Source organism: Mya arenaria, chromosome 12 (genome assembly GCF_026914265.1).
Source record: "Mya arenaria isolate MELC-2E11 chromosome 12, ASM2691426v1".
In the NCBI taxonomy this organism is placed as follows: Eukaryota; Metazoa; Mollusca; class Bivalvia; order Myida; family Myidae; genus Mya; species Mya arenaria.
Window position 1 is genome coordinate 26,794,359 of NC_069133.1, and position 19,490 is coordinate 26,813,848.

General features: G+C 35.1%; 1 protein-coding gene across 1 annotated transcript; it reads left to right on the forward strand.

Annotated features, from left to right (window-relative positions):
• Positions 1–1,297: 1,297 nt before the first annotated feature.
• On the forward strand, positions 1,298–18,077 carry LOC128211802 (WD repeat-containing protein 1-like). The gene is made up of 16 exons (XM_052916873.1): positions 1,298–1,408; positions 2,731–2,852; positions 4,132–4,222; positions 5,029–5,176; positions 6,676–6,856; positions 7,994–8,071; positions 8,373–8,453; positions 9,502–9,593; positions 10,306–10,447; positions 10,590–10,700; positions 10,967–11,121; positions 11,481–11,565; positions 12,619–12,729; positions 13,997–14,164; positions 14,757–14,910; positions 15,526–18,077. The coding sequence occupies exons 1-16, from the start codon at positions 1,390–1,392 to the stop codon at positions 15,633–15,635; spliced, it is 1,848 nt and encodes a 615-aa protein (XP_052772833.1). The 5' UTR covers positions 1,298–1,389; the 3' UTR covers positions 15,636–18,077.
• The last annotated feature ends 1,413 nt before the right edge of the window (positions 18,078–19,490 follow it).

The window sequence follows — 19,490 nt, forward strand, 5'->3', positions numbered from 1 at the left end:
TTTTATTTTGTTTACTAAAACATATACATTTTAGTTTATCCGTGGACTGTCCTTTTTCTTGAGAAGTCGCGCATCAGTTGAAACGACACGGACCGGGCACGTGCGCATTGGAATGTACCCCCCAACATTTTCTGGACACGCGTGGACGTGTGCACGGAGACAGCCCACGGATCTATAGAATACCGACCTATTCCACATTATGTTCGCGTCTGCTGCTGCTGCGTATTACCAGCGTCCGCAACCCATGCCGCTAAAATCGCTCACATTTATCTGACGAAGACAGGAAATTATCTTGGAAATCTATAGAAACGTTGATAAAAGGTTATGTACGAACAATTAATGAACTAAAATGCATAAAAATGTTGTCTAATATCAAAATGTAGGTTGAATGAAACGTTTTAATAAAGCCACACTCATGAATTAATGATTGTACTTCAGACATTTGTATAACTGGAGATTGCGACCTTTGAAAAAAGTACTTACCCGATGATAGAGTACTTACGACTTTAACCATAATTTTGGCGAACACATGGAATAAGGTATCCGGTAAATATGCTAATGCGAAGGTAGGTTGCTGACAACGGACGCGAACATCATCTTTTGGTTGAAATTTGACAAAGTGAAAGCCTCTCAAACATGGTCATCTCAGCAAATATGGGGAAATACAGGGACACCATTTACAGAAATAATATAATAAAAATATTTTGCGAAGTTATCATTATATATATATATAATAGTGACAGTTCCCCCATCACTTAATAAGCCTGGGACTATTTTCAAGTCATAAAAAAATAGGGGGGGGGGGGGGGCGTTGTCAAAGAGGTGTGTCAATACAAGGCGCCGTCCCCTGCGTATGGAATAGCAGTACCCGTGCAGTTTGTGTATAATACTATGCCACAAGCGGTGACCGTGTAAAAAACGTAACGATGGCCATCCGTACCATGGCTTTGGGCAAACAGTCAAAACTGTTCGTAAAAATCAATCTCAAATGAAAAAAGGATAAAAAGTGAGGAAAGTATAGTTCACTAAATACATTACAACTGGGACCAATCCTACTCACAGATTACAAGTAATACTGATAATGATATCATATTAATTATTTACCTATTACGGGCAGAAATTGTCAATTATATTGCATCACTATGGCGAGCAGTAATAAAATAGCGTAAACCCGTACGAAATGCCCATAATTGACCATATTATACCAGGTGTGTCATAAATTGTGTCAGTATTTGTGAGTAATTGGCTATTTACAAAACGAAAGTAGAATTGTACCAAATATGGGCATCAAATCTGACGCATGCGCACTGTTATTTCACTTCCGTGTTTTGATACCGTCGCCGGCAATTTTTTGTTGATTTAATTTTTGCCACAAGTAGAAGTGTTAAAATGTCGAAGCCTGAGCTACGTAAGTATGAGCTTATTTAACCATATTTTAGTAGTAAATGCTCTCCAATAGTTCACATTAGCGAGAATTTCTGCGTTAGAAATAAGAATTGCAATTAAACCGGAAGTAGGAAGCGATTATTGTTGTAAAATGTTGTACGAGAAAACAATCGTTTCTGGCATTTAACAGATGTCTCTTAACATATCGAAAGTTATTAAACTCCGTTGATTATGCTGCTTCCAATTTATAAATTGTATTGATAATGACTGTCAGTTCGGTTTATGTGAAAATCTTTCGTACTCAAATAGTTTCGTACTGCGGCTGTTTTCGAAGGCATGACATTTACTGAAACATTTCCCAAATGTTAATTTTCGGAAATCGATTGTTAATTAAATTGAAATAAATTAATTAATAAATTTATGATTTCGCTATGACATCAACCATTTCCATAACCAATATTGTACAAACTCAACCCACAGTTATTGTTAGTCCATATAAACAGCCACTTCAGAGTCTTCAACTATTTTTGATTCGGCGACTCTACGGGTCCATAACCCACTTGTTGTTTTCCTAGACAAGAATGACAGATCCCAGCGCTAAGTATATTGAGCGGAAAGATAACGGGCACCTGCTAGATGGTTTCAAAATGGCGATGCTTTATTGACAGAAGTCGATCTAAATTAAACTAATTATTTGCGTTTCATAAAACACTTAAGTGTAATAAGTAATAGGTATTGGCTAAAATAATTAAAGTGTAACTTTTGTGTTTTAATTTAACAGTGAAGCGTTAAGTATTGTGGAGTAATAGTTGAAGAATAGTTGAAGAATATATTTTACATTGGTACTGCTCAGTTGACTTGTGGCATTTAGGGAACAAAATGAATATCCATAAGTTAAAAAAGTTCCTTAAACGCCCGCATTATTGTGGCTAGGTTATTGTAAATTGCACAGCACTGCTATGGCTGTATTCTTGGTTGAAAATTCCTAAATATCTTGTTGGGACCATAGTAAACAGTTTGAGGGTCCAACTTACTGCTAGTATGGGTGACAATACTAGATTTCTTTACCAGCTAACTTATTCTAATAGTTTAACATACCACACTAAGATCTTTTTAATTTGTACACGAGACCAAAAAAGTTGAGCGAGTCATTATTTTTTTAATGCATTTATTTCCCTCATTCATAGTTTATTCAAAACAACATAATAATTCAAAAACGTTTAGAAAAACCACCTGTTGATAAACTTCATGTATTGGCATTGCTTGGCAACCTGAACTATTTTACATAAATTATGATACCTTTCGTAGATTTAAATTAGATTATTAATAAATTTTCCTTTTCAGGATGTGTATTTGCATCTATGCCCAAAACTGAGCGTGGAAAATTTATAGTTTTGGGTGCTGACAGGAAAGGACAGAACTTCCTGTATGCCAATGGAACTAACATATACATCAGAGATATCAATGTACGTAGTTTTATTCTATTTTATAAACTACAGGTCTGCTTTTGTCATTTTGGTGTTGTACATTTATCTGTTAAGCAAAACTTTCATAATGGCAAAAATTCATTCATTATATACAATATAATTATAATATAAAGCTTGACACTAAATTTCATTATTTTGTGGCAAAAAAGGGCATAACTTGATCAACATAGAAAAAAGAACAATACTTGGCAAATGCTTGAAACGTTCTTGTCTTTTGTAGTAAGTTTAAACAAAACAAATTAACCATGAAATTGCTTTTTTCAATATCCTTTATATTTAAACTTCTAACATGGCTTTTTCAGGGAATGGGGCCTTTCTACCCTTCTTCCCCATTGCCGATATATTCTATATAACGAGAAACTCATGATTCATTAAATGATGTTTTTGAGTGACATTTTTACTCTCATTATTTTTTTTTGTCAAACTAAATTATTCTAATTGTATGCAAAAGTACTCTGATATTTTTTTCCAACACTGAAAAACCATGCTTGTTTCCCCCCACAAAAGGGCTGGTGTGTCATTCTCATAATTTGCAAAAGAGCTGTGGGGTAAATTGGAAAGAGTCCTAGTCTATTCATTTAAGTATTATACATATAAAACACTTAAGAATGGACAAAAAGTATGCTTACACTTCCTGCTCATTTATTTGCCTTCAATAAGGAACCAACACAACTATTACATAATCACAAAATGATTTCATGATATTATTTTGTTTAATTTTTCGGAAACAAATATCTAAACATTCTGGGTAATATATATTTTTCAATTGGGAAGTATTCGTATTCCAAACCCTGCTCAAGGAGGTAAAAAGTCATGTAAACCTGTGTTAAATTGATTTAATGGAAAGACTTAATTAATAATAAAAAAACAATATCGATGAGTTATCATACATGTGATTTCACCACTAACAAAGTATTTAGACACTGTACTTAGCATTTAGTTTAAACTTATGTATTTTACAACGATTGTGAAACAAGTTATTACGACATTATATTAATCACTCTCATTGGCACGATGTTACTCAGGGGAGTGTGGTCTTGTGTTGTGTGGGAAACCAATGTACCCGGAGAATACCCACTTGGCCGGCTTGGTGACCACAAACCAAACTCACATGCACCCAGGTCGGGCATCGAACTCCGGTTCCCTAGGTGAGAAAAGTGTACGCTAACCACTGCGCTAGCTGGACACACTGTACTTAGCAATTCATGACTGCCTAACCCGTTAACCATGTACTAATCATTGTATATACATATTTCAGGATCCAACCAAGTGTGACATATACTCGGAGCACACTGCTCCTTGCACCATGGCACAGTACTCGCCATCCGGCTTCTATATTGCATCAGGAGGCAAGTTCAGGCGATTAATATCCATCATAATAAAAAGTCCCCATTCAAAATGTTAAAGTGACACTCTTATTTAAAATCAATACATACTCATGAATAACAAGCATACATTTTGAGTGATAAACCTTTAACTACTTACTAAATAATGCATTTATGGAAAATATTAATTACTGATAACAAGTTTGTAAACAAGATTAATAGCTGAAAACGCACAAATAATAAATGACTGGTGGGTCTTAAAAGATGTACAGTGATCAACTATCTTCTCATAAGGTGGAATACCATGTTTTCTGCACCTTTCTTTCAAATTATGCACAATATCCTTCATATTAAGAACCATTGTTTTCCATATTTATTCATTCTTTTTGGTAGATTAAAACAATTTTATTAGTTGTGGTACTGCTTATTTGGGAGTAAAAGTGCATCTTTAAAAATGTTATTTCAAGTTAATTGGGACGTCCTTTTCGAATCAATAGTTTTCAGTAGTTATACATGAAAAATCTATTTCGTAACAAAGAGCTCTATTTGTTACTTTTCAAAAGGGTTATTTGATTTTTAAAGTAACACTTTGAATTTAGTTAGTGACACTGACTAAATATTTTAACTAGAATTCTTGGTCTTTCAAAAAAATTGTAAGCTCAATTATAAGAAGACCCCAAAGACTTGATAATTATAGCAATTTATTTTTAACTGTCTGGAAGTATAAACTTCATTGATAAATGTTTATTTATTTCAGATTTTACCAAAGATGTTTCATTTTTTCTGATACTGTCCACTCTAAATTCTCATTCTAATTTCTCTCCTGATAGATGCTACCGGCAAGGTGCGAATTTGGGATACTGTAAACCCTGAGCATGTGCTTAAAAAGGAGTTCCACGTGCAGGGCGGACCAATCAAAGATATCAGCTGGTCTGAGGACAACACCAAGATTGCTGTGGCAGGAGAAGGAAGGGAAAGGTGTGCATTTTTCCCCTCTTAGATCTTGTATAAGTTGAGAAAAGACATGAGTTGTAGGTCATGGATGAGTAGAGAAATTTTGGAACTAGATGTCTGATTGTCAATTTCTCTGTATCTAAATTTCACGTTGCAGCATAATCATGACTGTATTTTATTGTCAATTTCACATCGGTATCTGCATTTTACCCCGCAGCATGATCATGACTATACCTAATTGTCAATTTCACTGAGGGAATCTACATTTCACGCCGTAGCATAATCATGACTATGTAATTGACAATTTCGCATGGATATCTACATTTCAAGCCGCAGCATAATCATGACTACGTAATTGTCAATTTCGTGTGGGTATCTACATTTCACTCCGCAGCATAATTATGACTGTACCTAATTGTCAATTTCACTTAGGGAATCTACATTTCACGCCGTAGCATAATCATGACTATGTAATTGACAATTTCGCATGGATATCTACATTTCAAGCCGCAGCATAATCATGACTACGTAATTGTCAATTTCGTGTGGGTATCTACATTTCACTCCGCAGCATAATTATGACTGTACCTTATTGTCAATTTCACCATGGGAATCTACATTTCACCCCTCAGCATAATCATGACTGTGCCTAATTGTCAATTTCGCGCTGGAATCTACATTTCACGCCACAGAATAATCATGACTGTACCTAATTGTCAATTTCGCTCTGGAATGTACATTTCACCCTGCAGTATAATCATAACTGTACCTAATTGTCAATTTCGCGCTGGAATCTACATTTCACGCCGCAGCATAATCATAACTGTACCTAATTGTCAATTTCGCGTGGGTATCTACATTTCTAGCCACAGAATGATCATGACTTAATCTAGATTTCTGTACCAGTTGACAGATATCAAATTTTAAAACACATTGATGAGAAAAACACACAGGTCGAAAGCTTTACAACTTTGCTCTACCCAAAACAATGTGAATCATGATATTCTATGCATGAATGGCCTGCTTTTGATTGCATGATCAATTTACCACACTAGCCAATCTGTGCTCATTGTACGTAGTTTAAACAAACAAAACTGCCGGCATTTTCCTCTCTGGAAATGATGTGATGAATAGATCCCATTAATGATTAAATGCATTTTCCTGAAAAAAACCCATAAATCAGCAGTTGAAGTCTTTGAGATATTGTAAAAACACAAATAAACATCAGCGTGCAAAAGGCAGCACTCAACACATGTTACATGTACTAGCATGTTACTGGATCAAAAGAAATGAATATCAGCGTACAAATGGCAGCACTCAATACATGCTACTTGCAAAACACTGGATCAGAAAACAACAGTAGCATGATATGGATTTTCAATGAGTTAGATATATATTGAAAAAAATAAGATATAATAAAGACCAAAACTGAGGTTTTGCATGTGTTTGGCTCATGGCCTTGTGCTGATTTCTACAAATGACAAAGTAAACTATTGTATGAAATGGCATAATACAATTTTCAGGTGTTGCAAAGTAATAACGTCAGACTCTGGTAACACCGTTGGTGAAATCGGTGGTCACACTGGCACCGTGAATGCTATTGCGTTCCGTCCAGTCCGTCCATTCAGGATCGTCTCTGCTGGTGAGGACATGAGATCTCAGCTTTACAAGGGACCGCCATTCAAGTACGAGAAAGACTGTAAAGTAGGTTGACTTTAGACGTACAGTTTTTGTAGTTTTGTAGTTTGTACTGGTATGTTTTTCATTGAAAGCATATCTTGATATGGATTTATATGAATTAATAAGAATTTTTGTGACAAGGTCTATTTTTATGCCCCCGAAGGTGGGCATATTAAAATTGCACCGTCCGTCCGTCCGTCTGTCTGGCTCATTAACTCATTAACTTTCCCTTGTATGGACAGATTTTAAAATAACTTGCCACATGTGTTCTACATACCAAGACGACGTGTCGCATGCAAGGCCCGTGTCCTTACCTCTAAGGTCAAGGTCACACTTAGGTGTTTATTCACAATGGAGTGCTGCATATAAGGACATTGAGTATGGGTTGTTGTGTCCAGGCTGTAACTTTTTCTTGTATGGACAGATTTTAAAATAACTTGCCACATGTGTACGACATACCAAGATGACGTGTCGCGTGCAAGACCCATGTCCCTACCTCTTAGGTGAAAGATACACTTAGTGTTTATTCACAATGGAATGCTGAATATAAGGACATAAGAGTGTAGGTTGTCAAGTATGGGTGGTATTGTGTTCAGAGGCAATTTAAAATAACTTGCCATATGTATTTGACACGTAAAGGCAAGATCAACTTTTCATGTACTGACCTTGTTCATAGGTCATTGCCACATTCGAGGCATTCGTCACATACTTTGACAGCTCTTGTTAATTGAATATTATTTAAAATGAAAGCAATGCTTTAGTTCGTGTTGCTATCATGTGTCATATAGAGGCTTTATCGTCTACTTTCCTGTACATATTCTGGTATACTCTTGGCTATCTAAAAGGGTACTGTATTCAAGGAATCCGACCCACAGCAACCCCATAAGCTAGTTTTCTGATAGCTCCACTAACCTTAATATTTTACATGTCAGGTGACCATACACAATTTTGGTATCATTTAAAACATATTAATGTGCCAGATACCTTAAATGCATATATAATAAGAGTTATATTTGCATTTAAGCTATCTGACCCACAATTATTATTAAGAAGTACACCAAGAACAGTGTTACTGAAGAAGAGATGACCAATTTTAATACCGCTATACAATTTTAAACACACATAATGTATCTTCATTCACATTGTGCTCTATGTTGACAGGACCACACTAACTTCGTAAACTGTGTGCGCTACAGTCCGACAGGAGATGTGTACATAACTGGCGGAGCTGATGGACAGGTAGGGATTATTTTGCTCAGTTCAAATACTTGCTTTAAAAATGATTGTTCGTTTTTTTGGTGTCTTTTTTTAAAAGGATAGTAGAAGTACAATTTAAAGGCCTTTCAGTCCTTCAAGCTGCGAAGTCCCTGTCCTGGTAGGGAGAATTTTGTAGATGTGCTTATCAGATAAACAAACTATCACTCATGAAGAGTGTCTGTGTTAAATGTGTTAAATATAGATGAAATGAAGATAGTTTATTTTATTTTTTATCTTGTTTAACTTTGTGCATGTTTATTTACATACTGTTTTATTTGACCAGGCCATTGTGTATAATGGGGAGTCTGGAGACAAGATCGGTGTACTTGGAGGAACGAAGTCACACGCAGGTGGCGTCTATGGCGTGAGTATCTACTACAAGATATTTGTAGTTTTGTCTAACCGGGGCTGTCTCTCAGCTCAAGGGAAATGGGGCCAGGGCCCTTCCAAGAGGGAATTTGCCTAAAAACAAAATTTTGCCTGCAAAAGGGAATTAGGATTGAACTAATTCAATAGTTTAATTCATATTCATGGGTGCGAAACAGTGGCTCCAGCTCTTTTAGGAGCTGTATATAAAAAAGCCAATGACACTTTCTAGCTAGAGCAAAAGAACGGACATCATCATAAAACACAAGTATGACTCGTTATTTTATCTAAATATCACAATTATGAGGGTATATTTGAGAAATCACTTCTGGAGTTAAATTCGGCTGAAAATTGGTGAAAATGTTCTACTTTTTTTCTTAAACATGCATGTGTTTGATGGGAGAATCGATCTTATAACTCAATAAACAATATGTTTACAAAATAACCGAAATACGTGTGAAGATTAGTCATATTTATATGGCACTGCATTCTCAGATTTTTCAAATTACAAGTCATACTTACGTTTTATGATGATGTCCGTTCTTTTGCTCTGTCTCTGAAGTGTCATTGGCTCTTTTTATATATAGCTCCTAAGAGGTGGAGCCACTGTTTCGCAGCCGTGATATTGTGTGTTGTTACTTCTTTCAATGCTCATAGTTTGTTATGAATACCTCAGCTATTTTTACTTAAGTGTCAAAATATGTGTAATTATTATTTTTTATACTTATTTCTGTAAAAGGACTCTGTCAAACAAAAGGGCACAGTTTGGTGTAGTAAAAAGGCAGCAGGGCGCCCTACCATGCTATTTAGGCCATGCACACTGGGCCCTTAAAAGAGCTTCTACAAAGCCAGATTAGCATCTCAGTCAGGGTTCCTTGAACCCCCTGGAACCCATCTCCAAATAGTTTCAACCCTTCAACTGCAAGGTCAATCGCACCCCTGTTATAGCAAAATGTTTTTTCTTTTCAATCAGATGTTGAATTTTAAGAAAAAGTTTTGACACACACAGGCGCTTTGAGCTTCTCACTTATATTTTTCCTATTCAGGTTGCATTCAGTCCAGACGGTAAGGAAGTGTTGACTGTCTCCGGGGACAAGACGGCCAAAATCTGGAATGTGGAGAGCAGAGAGGAAGTCACGTAAGTAACAAATACAAATACTGCTCAAATATCACTATCCTGTTGTCAACCATTTTGTGTCTCCTGCGAGGCTTGGCAGATGGCTAGGGACTACTTTTTCCGGCATCAGTATTGTATTTGATTACCGTAGTGTATATTTCAATTGATTAACAAATATCATGTTTCTTGTCAAACTCTGAAATAAGGCTTTTCATAAAGAACTAAAATGGAAAGTCAGTATAACTCCAAACGTCAAATACCTCAAGGTTTAAGGTTGGGCTGGTACTGCAGTTTTACTACTGTATTATACTGAGTAATGTGTATAGGACTCACTTTTTTACCCATGACTTTTAGAGAAAAAAATGCCTACGTCATAAATTTAGTAATAGGTTTTGATTTTTTTCTCCCGTCCATTTCAGGATGAAATTTTCTCAAAAAGTTTTATCACCAAATTTCGTACCTTTGCTCTATCTATACTAGCGTCCTATACACAGTATAATATAGTATTGCAGTTTTGATAATTATTTATTGTTTGTTTGTTGTCTTGTAGCGCTGTATCTCTTGTCTTGTGTTCATTAACCTTGAGACTTGTGCCTTCAAACAATATCGTGGTTAAATGTTAGGCCAATAAGCTTGCCCCTGTTATAAATGTTGTTTGTTGCAGACGTGTTATCAGTACAGAGCCTGTCCTTGGATGAAATTCCATACTAATCATATGAAATGTTTTTTTCAGGAAATTTGAGCTAGGCAAAGAGTTAGGTGACATGTTGGTAAGCTGCGTGTGGTCTGGAGACAACATCATTGTTGTCTTGCTCAAGGGCTATATCAACTACCTAGACAGGAATAACCCCAGCACTCCAATCAAGACCCTCAGGGTAAGCTCGATATCTTAGTTTGTATGAATTTAGCTTTATTAATAGTTTCCTGATGACGTAACAAGGTGATTACTGCCATGACCCTGTCTAATGACTAGTCCACAGTGTTCAGGGTCATAATTTGTATACATGTATATTTCAGGGCCATAACAAGCTAATTACTGCCATGACACCGTCCACTGATCGGTCCAAAGTTTTCACTACCAGCTTGGAGGCTGTATCTGCCAAGAGTAATGCGGTTAACGCTGTCATTCATATCCTTTTCAAGCAAAATGTCATGGACAATTTTTTTCCCCATGTTAACATTATCATGTACCATTCATCAAGCTTTTTAAAAAATGCATTTTTGTGTTACAAAGATGGCCAGTATGACAATAGTTTTATTCGCATAACACAATATTAAAGAAAAAGAGGTAAAAAAGCATTGTATGAAATATCTGTTATTATTCTTCTGAGCACCTAAGTTTCAATTCTTTATACACATTTATAATCTGTAATTTAATCCTTAACTGTTGCTCACTGGCGTGGGATATAAACACTGGCCTTGCTGAGGAGTTTAAAGGTCACGGTCACACAAACCAGGTATTTGACATGGTTGCAAGGGGTGACTATCTCATCTCGGTTTCGATGGACGACACATGCCGCTATACCAGCATCTCCAGCATGCAGTATGGGTAGGAAGGATTTTTATAAGCGTGTCTGTATTGTCATATTCAAAGTGTGTTTTTCTTCATTGTCGACATCATACTTAAACATTAGCCATAACTCAAAAAAAATAAACTTGGTATACATGTTGCCATGGAAAACATTAACCTTGGCCATAACTCAAAAAAAATAAACTTGGTATACATGTTGCCATGGAAAACATTAACCTTGGCCATAACTCAAAACAATAAACTTGGTATACATGTTGCCATAGAAAACATAAACATAAAAATTAAAAAAAATCCTTAAGGATAGCATTTTACTAGTGCAGGGCTTGTGGGCTTGTACGCTGTGACCTCTGAGTTAAGACCAATGCATTTTTTTTCAGTGCCGAGGCTTGCAAACTACCGTCCCAGCCTAAAGGCCTGGCTGCTCTTGACTCAGGATTAGCCGTGATTGCCTGTATGGACCATGTGAGTAAATGGAAGGAAAAATGTTGTTGTTTATTTGATAAAGGCGCACAATATAGGTTGATGTGAAATAATCTTGAATTGTAATGTATTTTAATGTTTAACTCATTTAATTTTTAAAGATTAAAACCAAAAAAGCATATGATCAAGGTACAGATTTAAAAATATTATCCTTTTGAATGTTTTTTTCATTAATAGCTATGTCAGCACAGATTCCCCAGTTAAGAAAGTACCAAAATATCACTGATACCTTTTTTTATCATTTAAGTCAAATAAGTATTTATAATTATAGGATATATTTAAACAAAACAAACTACATATTTGTATCTCTCAAGTATTCAATTCTTTGAAGGCAAGAGATTGCAAATGCTTGTCCCCATAAAAGTAGATGAGAACTACTTAAAAGGACAGGGTGCTGCACTCCTCCATTACTCAAGGCTTCCAAGAGGGCCCTTCTTTTCCCTACTTTTTTTGTTGGGCTCCTACATTTCCCTACTTTTTCTTGAAAAAGCCCTACTATCCCTAAAAATAGTTTGAGAAATAATAGAAAAGTTTAAACTAAATGAATTGATTGAAGTAATCTAAATCTTGATTTTAATTAGAAGCTATTTCTAGTATTCTGAAGGATTAGTTTGATGCAGTAGGTCTCCAGTGCTGCAAGAGGGGTTCTATGATGGGAACGAGTGGCGTATGTTGACAAGTCAGAGACACTAATTCCAGGTTCATCTTCTCAGCCTGTGGCTGAATCCCTCTTGAAGCACTGGTTTCTAAGCAAAGATCACTACATGTACATCACAATTGATGAATAGTTTTAGTAGTCATTTATTTGCATCAAAAAAAGGTAAATAAAGAGCCCTACTATCCCTATTTTTTACTCATAATATCCCTATTTTAACCTACTTTTTCAAAAAAATCCTACTTTTATCCCTATTTTTTTGTTATGGTCACTTGAAAGCCTGTTAAACTCTTAAATCTAAAACCACTAGCAGTTATTGGACTGTGTTGTCAACCTAGTATGTATTCATTATGATAATGCTGCTGTATATATGTTTGTAGGTTGTGGTCGTGAACAAAGGTAATGTCATGTTCCAACAGGAAGTCAAGTTTGGCCCCACATGTGCAGACATCAGCCCAGACAAGACAACTGTCGCCTTTGGCGGAAAAGGTGTAAGTAACTCAAGTGTTGGACACTCCGGAAAAAAAAATTGAATCGAAAATAATAGAAATTGTAATCGAAAATAATAGAAATTGTAATTCTATACTCAGGCCTTAAAAATAGTTATGTTTGCTCTTAGGAGCTAGATTTCAGCGGGGTTTGGTGCTGTAAGCTGATTGTTAAATTGATTTAATTTTACTTAATTAATCACCGGGATAATGTTAGATTGCCAAAGGTCTTGTTGTGTGGAATAAGCTTAAGTAAACATTTAGCTTTTTGATGGCAGCAGTCAGTACAAGTTACCCTTGCGAGGCCATTTAAACTTGAAAGGGAAGTCAATGTCTCTATGCAAAGGTGTAGTATAAAATTTTTGTTGGCAACTATTTTTTTCCAAATTGAAAAAAAAATATGGTTAGGGGCTTTTAAAAGACCTTCGAACGGGCAACTGGAAACATAACTGTGAAATTTTGAGGCCCAAGTACTACTTGATAAAAATAGTATTTATGTTTATTTTAACAACTTCTAAGAAATTAATATATTTCAAAATGAGCCCAACATATTTGATGACAAAGGAATAATAAAAAAGAAATAGCACTCAGCACAAATTTGAATGTATGATTTTGTGATACCACAAATGATTTTTGCAAATGTATTAATTTTATGTTTTGTTAAAGTAAAAGAACAAAAGCTGCTGAAAAATTGATTATGGATGATCATAGTCAGTTATCACGATGTTTGGAATACATTGACCAACATTATATTTCATTTGATAATTGCACCATCACTAAGTAACTCATCATTATACACTTTTATTTGCTACTTTGGAAGCATTTTGTATGCCAACACTTAATTTATTTGGATTGACATCATTATTTCTCTGTAAAGCGAGAAACATGTATGTTTCAAGTTGCTTTCTCACGAATTGACCATTTGACGATTTTTTTTTTTGTCTAGTAATGAGCCAAATTTTGTGGAAACCAATGATACAAGACAGCTGACAAAAGTTCAGAATCACTTTTTTCATATTGATGTTAAAAAAATGATATTTTTTGGCGTTTATCTTTTGCAAAAATATTTTGGCAAATTCCCATCAATTGATCTGTTCTATTGTGAGTATCTTTTAGGTCTGAATTGAAGGCACTGATGCCAACATCAGCTGATTCTGAGACAAAAACTAAAAAAAATGTAAAAACTGTCAACCAGTGAGATTGCAGCTTTAAAAAATGATAAGTTAAACAAGTATTCTTATTTAAGACATGATTGAAATGTTTGTTTCAGGACCTGCATATATTTGAGCTGGACGGAATGACCCTTCGAGGCAAGAAGATAATAAAGATAGGCGATGATGTGATGCGAGCCAAGTTCTCGCCAGATGGAGCTTACTTGGCTGTTTGCACAGGCAGCAAGAGAATTACATATGTGTATAATGTGGCTGATGATTTTAAGGTTTGTTATCAGGTTTCTGGTTTCAATTTCTCGAAGCTATCTGGACTTTTTTTGTCGCTTTCGTGTGGCTAAATCAAGGGTAACATTTAGGAAAGATATTTAAACCCTCAGATAGATATTTTTGGGGGAGTTGTGCCTCTAATTTTTTTTTGCGTCACATGCAGCTTCAAATGTCTTGCATTTTCACACCTGAAATTTCATAGGACATTTAACTTTGTCTTACAATAGTTGTAGCCATTTACTAAGTAAAAGTTGGTCTGAAAAACAATTGTTTTGGCCCTTTACTTAGTAAAAGTTGGTCTGAAAAACAATTGTTATGACCCTTTACTTAGTAAAGGTTGGTCTGAAAAACAATTGTTATGGCCCTTTACTAAGTAAAAGTTGGTCTGAAAAAAGATTCCATTTTCAAGGCGACGTCTGGGGTTATTCATCAGACTCAGTTCTATTTTTGTTCTTGACTAGAATATTCGATACCACTCAACTTACCCTGAAAAAAAAACAAAGTTAAAATATTATATATACCAGTATAAAAAGATATATATGTTTAAATGGCGTTTTCACAATTTTTCATTGAACCAATATCTTATTTTAGGAACATAACCACTTCACGAAGCAGACTGCCAAGATATTCTCGCTAGACTGGGCACCCAACTCGCAGTATTTTGCCACAGGAAGTCTTGATGGTAGCTTCGTAGTTTGGTGCCTCTCGACTGTATTTGGCAAGGAGCAAGTCTGCTCAAGGATGGGTAGGTTACATAGTGTTGGAAGTCAGTTCCCAGTTTGTCTATCGATAATCGGTACCACTCAAGTAACCAATTATCGATAGAACAATGGGTTTTTGACGAGACCTTAATTGTAGGTAAATTCTTGTGCAATTTTTCGTAATCCTTAACTATGCTTAAGGAATGTTTATGTTTGAAGATGTTTAGTGCTGTTATTGCTTTTGGGCATATTATTAACAATAACTGAATACTTGCGAATGTATAAATGACATTAATGGAATGCAAATAACGAGAGGAAAGAAGAAAAACAACTTGCCGGTTGAATCGATGAAATTTAAAGAAATTGACTTATGTTAGGAAATGACTAAAGTTTTATGAATACAGCCCCTGGGGCAGTATTCATAAAAATGTTGTTATTTTCTAACTAAGTCATTTTCCTAAGTTGAGATTTGATATTGAATAAACATACTTATTCTAAAATCATGTATACTTTTAATTTGACTCTGAAAATTTACAGAATTCAACTTAAGTTAAGAAATGACTTTAGATGTTTTATGAATATCGGCCTTGAATCTATAAGTCATAATTAATTTATGCCCATAAACACATGTATATCAATCTATTTGTTACTGTTTTCAGATGCACATAAGAAGTGTTCAGTTTCCAGCCTGGCTTGGCTCTCTGACAACACCATCATCACAGCCAGCAACGACTGCACCATCAAACAATGGGACATTAAGTTTGCATAGTCACTCTAGCAGCTCTAGACTTATACAAATTGTAGATAGCACGGACTGCCTTTTCCTATAATATGTATTTCTTTCCACTATAATTCTGTGTATCATGAACAAAGTTTGTTTGTTTGGTTAAGGAAAGTTTCAAGTGTTGGATGAATTTAAGAGTCTAGTACTAATAAATATAACCATGTTTTATTAACATAAGCCATCCATCATTACTGTAAGAGATTTCAACTTCATTTTAAGGGTTCAACAAGTTGAGTTTTCACAAAGATTTTTTTTTATAAAGCCAGTCTATTTAAAAAAAACATCTTAATGAAATTGCTATGTAATCATAGTAAAACTTTGTTTTATTACCACCATACAAAATATTTTTATAAAAATAGCGTCATTAAGGGGATTATTAAAAATTGAAATCCATGCAAAAATAATATAATTATATTACATATATTGATATATAATATCAATGTAAATTCAGTATAGAAAAAATCTCTTATGTCAATTTCTAAAATGCAGTTACACATGGTGGATGGCTTACCTTTAGTTATATAAAATCGTGTTTATGTTTACAGTTTACTAACATAGGACTGTGATATATTTACTGGTTATAATTTCAGTTTGGTCAGTTCCCTTCTCACATCCCTAAAAAAAACTAACTAAGCATTCATCTGTGTGTAATAATTCTTTCACATGTACCATGCAATGTTCTGTCGATAAAGCAGATGCTGCGGATACATATTTCAATTCCCAATAATTAATAAAGCTATTTTCTTGTTTACACATGCTGTCCTATGCAAATATACAATTTCATGTATAGTAGAAAATGAATTGTTGTTGTTGGTTAATTATGACAAAAAAACTTCATATTTCATTAGTTATTCTGCAATATCATAGATCCTCATTTTACAGTGTAGCTTGATTTTGCATCACATATTTTAAGTTATTTATCATGGACAAACGTAAATAACCTATGGTTTTGACCATTCAAAGATGCAATTTTTATGAAGGTAAATCCTTCTTTGTCTAAAGTAAATTTTTTAAACTAATATCAATTGTAAACAAACTCAGTGTGGTGAAGATATGATAGAAACACATGTTTTAAGAGCAATCATTTGGTTTGTTGTCACCAAGCGGGAAAAGTGGATTTTCTCCTGTTTCGCCCACATCACAAGACCATACTTTTGCGAAAAAATTGTGCCTACAAGAGTGATTAATATAAATTTGTAGTATTTTGTTTCACAATCGTTGTAAAATATATGAGTTTAAACTTAACATGCACTTTGTTGCAAAAGCTAGATTAACTGACTTGGACATATTGTTCTATAAGTATAATCCTCAAATATTTATCCTACAATTGTAATTCTTAAGATTCGAAGTACATATGGAATATTAATTTTATAGCTATTTTTTTATCATAATGAAAGTGTCTTCATTGGAATTATTTAAATTTTGTATTTTAATTACTGCAGTCCCGTTCTCCTTATTTTATTAAATTAACAGTTATTGAATTGTTGGATTTATATGCCAATCAATTTCAAAAACTACTGTAGCTTGGTTCAGGCTTGTTAAGAAGTGCTTTTTTAGTTGTTTGCAATTATGTTTAGATGATATATATTGGGTGTTGTTTTCATTCCTGTAAGGTTCCAATGTACTGTTAAGCTTGTCTCTTTATCAAGCTGATGTTAAATTTTTGTGCTCGGTGAACCCATACAATTTTGGCATCATCAGAAAGGTTATTTTTGTTGATTAATGATATGTAAAATAAATGAAAGAAAATTAATTAAATAATTATAACAGGTTGTCTTAATTTCAACTGGAATAATTCAAAAGGGCGAGAGTGGTATAGGTGTCCGCCTTTTACCAAAGAGGCTGTGGGTTTGATCCCCACTAGGGGTACTTTCTCATGGCCTCTCGAAATGGACACCGGTACTGGTTTCTACCGAGGAAACGGACTAAAGACTGATTCTATAAGCTATCAGCTTTCGTCATAATCAAGCTAAAAGACATTTGAATAAACTAGCCAAAATGGAGTGTAAATTTGCAAAGGGCTATTCCATTTTAAAATATAACCCCCAAGGAGAGGCACCCCCCTACAGAAGCAAATTTACCCTTGTGGGGTCCAAATTAGCGAAAAGACACCCACCTTTATACTTTTTAAATAATTGCCCTTCTCCTGTGGGTTATATGTTTTACTGGAATAGCCCTAAGCCAAAATAGCATGTTGGCAATGCACTTTTTCTCGACTCACATACTGCAAATGATACCAACATAATAACAAATGGGGTTCACTGACATCTGAAAAAGATCACCTTATTGTACATTGGGTTCCTTCTGTTGTTGTGATTTGAGCAAGAAGTGTCTTGGTATGTTTCTTTGATCAGTGCATTTTGTCTGGGCAAGTTTGTAAGTTTTCTGGTGATAACATACTATATAATGAATAAAATATAAACTCTTTATTTGTGTAATTGTTCTTATTTGAGCAAGAAGGGTCTGATCAGTACATCAGTGACTGGATAAGTTTAAAAGTTTTTCTCCCACCTCAGATAAGTAGATCCATTAATTTAACCATGCTAGAAATTCTTATCTTGCCCATGGGCGAAGATAAAATGCCCGTATGGAACTTCTTGTAATGGTCACCACATTGTAATTACCTCCCTTGTTGAAGACTGTCGTCTGTAGCGCATCATGGAAACCTTATCTGGTAGTAATATTTAGAACGCTAGTTAATTATTTCTCGCTTCAAATGTCACCAGAAAACAATTTTCAAGCACCTTTCAAGAAATAATGCTTCACTCTTCTTAAAACTATTTAAAGACCGATCAGACCATTTACATACTCTGAATCACTGCGCGAATATCCATGACAACCACAAATTATTGCATGTCCGTACGCAATTATTTTCACTAAGCACAAAAGAGTTCTGGCAAAAAAATACATTTTTACTTAATTTTGTTTCACTGAGGTGGGAGAAAAAGCATCTACCATAGCCGCTCGTGTAAGATAGGTTCATCCCAACCCTCGCGCAGGGTGCTCGGGTCGGAATGAACCTATCTTACACTCTCCCATGGAAGATACTTATACTCTTGTTGTGGTGTGGCTCTCATAGAAGACGAAATATTTGACGTATACAGTCAAACTCCGTTGGCTCAAATCTCGTTGGTTGAACTAGATGTAAAGGACCGAACTCTTTAAACTGAGGGTAAACAATCCCACCTTTTTCCGAGGCTCGAGGTATTTCCCTCGGTCCCTGGGAGTACAAGCCATTTGGTTCGGCTGTAATGTCTGACATGAAATAATGCTCTCTGTTGATGAGAAGTTTCTCAATAATATTGACAATAATATTGGCATTCTGTTAATGTAGCAGTTTACTTTTATCACTCCGACAACCTGAAATACCCATCTTAAATGATAAGTACTCTGAAAGCATTCAATAGACATTTAAAAGCATTAAAGGTACTCTAAAATATACTCGAACAGCGTTAAGTACACATCTTATGGTATTTAAAGTACTTATGAAGGATCTCCGACAGTGTGAAATACACATTATAATTATAAGATGTTATCCCAAATGTACTCTGACAGCAGAAACAGATGATAGTTTAATTGAATGTGGAATGGTTGTCTGGTTAGCGCAGTCAGGTTAGGGTACTCGCTTCTCACCAAGGTGACCCAGTTTGATTCCCAGCCTGGGCGCATGTGAGTTTGGTTAGTGGTCACCAACCCGGACAAGTGAGCTTTTTACGGAATCCCCCACAACACAAGACCACACTCTCGCGCAACATCGTGCCAACTAGAGTGATTTAGTATAAGTAAGCATAACTTCCTTCAAAATCTTTGTAAAATAAATAATGTTTAAACTAATGTAAA

What these genes read in the sequence shown, in the direction of transcription:
- LOC128211802 (XM_052916873.1), top strand. An exon ending in ATCTCCAGCATGCAGTATGG is followed by an intron (nt 11,122 to 11,480) that starts GTAGGAAGGATT and finishes ATTTTTTTTCAG; the next exon opens with TGCCGAGGCTTGCAAACTAC. An exon ending in TGATTGCCTGTATGGACCAT is followed by an intron (nt 11,566 to 12,618) that starts GTGAGTAAATGG and finishes ATATGTTTGTAG; the next exon opens with GTTGTGGTCGTGAACAAAGG.